Source organism: Egretta garzetta, unplaced genomic scaffold, assembly GCF_000687185.1.
Source record: "Egretta garzetta isolate BGI_Z169 unplaced genomic scaffold, ASM68718v1 scaffold890, whole genome shotgun sequence".
NCBI classification, from domain to species: Eukaryota; Metazoa; Chordata; class Aves; order Pelecaniformes; family Ardeidae; genus Egretta; species Egretta garzetta.
In genome coordinates, this window is record NW_009258295.1 from 289,245 (window position 1) to 291,353 (window position 2,109).

General features: G+C 56.0%; 1 protein-coding gene across 1 annotated transcript in view; it reads left to right on the plus strand.

Moving 5' to 3' along the window:
• Positions 1-1,632, plus strand: part of ACACA (acetyl-CoA carboxylase alpha) — a 136,575-nt gene extending 134,943 nt beyond the window's left edge. The window contains exons 54-55 of the mRNA XM_009638321.2: positions 1-129; positions 1,469-1,632. The exon at positions 1-129 is cut by the window's left edge and continues 6 nt beyond it. Coding sequence (XP_009636616.1) covers positions 1-129; positions 1,469-1,595 — 256 coding nt within the window. The 3' untranslated portion in view covers positions 1,596-1,632. The remainder of the gene's footprint in view (positions 130-1,468) is intronic.
• The last annotated feature ends 477 nt before the right edge of the window (positions 1,633-2,109 follow it).

Here is a 2,109-nt window from a genome sequence, read left to right on the forward strand (position 1 = left end):
GTGGTACCGTAACAAGGGCGTGGTGGAGTGGCTGGAAAAGCAGCTGACGGAGGAAGAGGGCGTTCGCTCGGTTGTGGATGAAAACATCAAATACATCTCAAGGGACTACATCCTCAAGCAGATTCGGAGGTAAGCCAAGCGCCCGCGCTCCGCCCCCGCGGAACAGGGCGTTTAAAAAGCTCCAGCTCTGATCTTGGCTGTGTGTGGTTGGAGCCATCAGCTCCACAGGCGTTGCGCATTCATCGGCCTGCGTAAGGAGCGTGTGGGAATGCAGTTTCCTTCGGAAACGTGAATAGAGGGGCAAGCGTGGCGCAGAGGGATCTGTACCAAGTCTGCAGCTCCTGGCCCTCCCGCGCAGGCTGTGCTGCTGCCCGTGCAGGCGCCGTGGGCACGATCACAAACCAGCAGAGCAGAGACCTAAGGCAGCAACATCCAAACCTCCCCGGCCGTGCCCGCCCTTTACTGAAACAGGAGTCGGGAAGAGCCAGGGCACGGAAATTTCACCGCTAATGTCTTTTCTCCATTTGAGACAGATAATGGGAAATTATTTGAGAGGGCCACATCCTGCATGAAGCAGGGAGGGAAAGCAAATCTCTGAGCCGGGCCGCTGCTGTCGAAGCGGTGTGTTGGCCACACACGGCCAGAATATCCTTACGGCTTCCTTCCCTTTATTTCTTCTAGCCCCAGACTTTCCAGGCAAGCCACCTAGTTTCTTCTGTGCTCAATGTCATAAAACGCCCGGTTCCCTTCGACTGCTTTTTAGAACTGCAGCAAATAAACCCCCAAAGTGCTAAAACATGGGTAGAGTTTCTATTCCTCCTGCCTGTAAGCGTTACTGTGCGCATTTGCACAGACGTTCATCCAGCAGAGCCCAGTTAAGCCTCGCGAGCCGAACGATTTGCTGGACTTGAACAGATCTAATTTTGATAATTTTTTATGTCTTAGACTGGAGGTCCCTTAAAGCAGCTTTGCCTCTGAGACAGCAGAGCTGGGGGAGGGCACCGAGCTCCTCCGGTTTCCGTGTCCCCTTGGCCGACGCCGTAGGGCGTCTCTTCCCGCCTTTCCCACCGGTTTCTCCACCCGTGCTACAGCGGACGGGGCTCCGTCTCATCTGGGAGAGGGAGATGTGGGTGCTCTCGGCAGCCTCTGAGGGTGCTGCTGGCGGGGTCAGGGCAGGCTCCACGGCCTCCGTCTCTGCCCTGCGTCCACGTGGTCCGGCCTCTCGGGATTTCGGGCTCCGTGCCTGCCTGAGCAGGTCTGCCACCAGCAAATTGAGTGGCACGAGGGCCTCCAAGCGAGCGCAGCGCTTGTGCTGCTTGTCAGTTCACACCAGTGCCTCCCGCCCGCTCCGGTCTCTCTTACAGACCCCATATTTCAGGCCTCCCCCCTCGGGCCTGATGGGGAGCTGTCGGACGCGCTCGGGTCCAAGCGTCGGGGCTGCCGTCACTTAACTCTTGCCTCTTTCCAGCCTGGTCCAGGCCAATCCGGAGGTTGCCATGGATTCGATAGTGCACATGACCCAGCATATATCACCCACCCAGCGAGCCGAGATCGTGCGGATCCTCTCCACAATGGACTCGCCTTCTTCAACGTAAGAGCATCGATTTCCCACACTCCCCCCTGCCCGGTACAGTGGAGGGGGGGAAAAAAAAAAAAAAAAAAAAAAAAGAAAAAAAAAAAGCAAGCTCAGAATTGCCCTTTGTCTGCTCGACTGCGACCACTGTACCGAGACGGGGAGGCTCAGGGAAACGCTGGAAGAGTGACATTTTTATTTTTTCAAATCAGACTGACCAGAGGAAGTGTGTTCTTTGGCCAGAGACATGAGGAAAATGTATAAACACAAGCGCCTGCGGAATTGAGTTACAGCTGTCTTAACTGTACCTTATTTATTTAACAAAGCGTGACTGGACCAATGCATCAGCTCGCTCTGCGGCTGCCACCCGACAGCGCTACAGCCGGGCAATGAAGGGTGCTGCGGTACCGTGAGGCCTTGGCGTAGCAAAGCAGGGGCTCGTTTAAATGAATGCCCCTGTGCCCCTGCCTGCTTCTCTTTTCACATCCCGCCCGGTAGCGGCAGCTTCGTGCTGACAAGTGCCAATGCCAGACCCT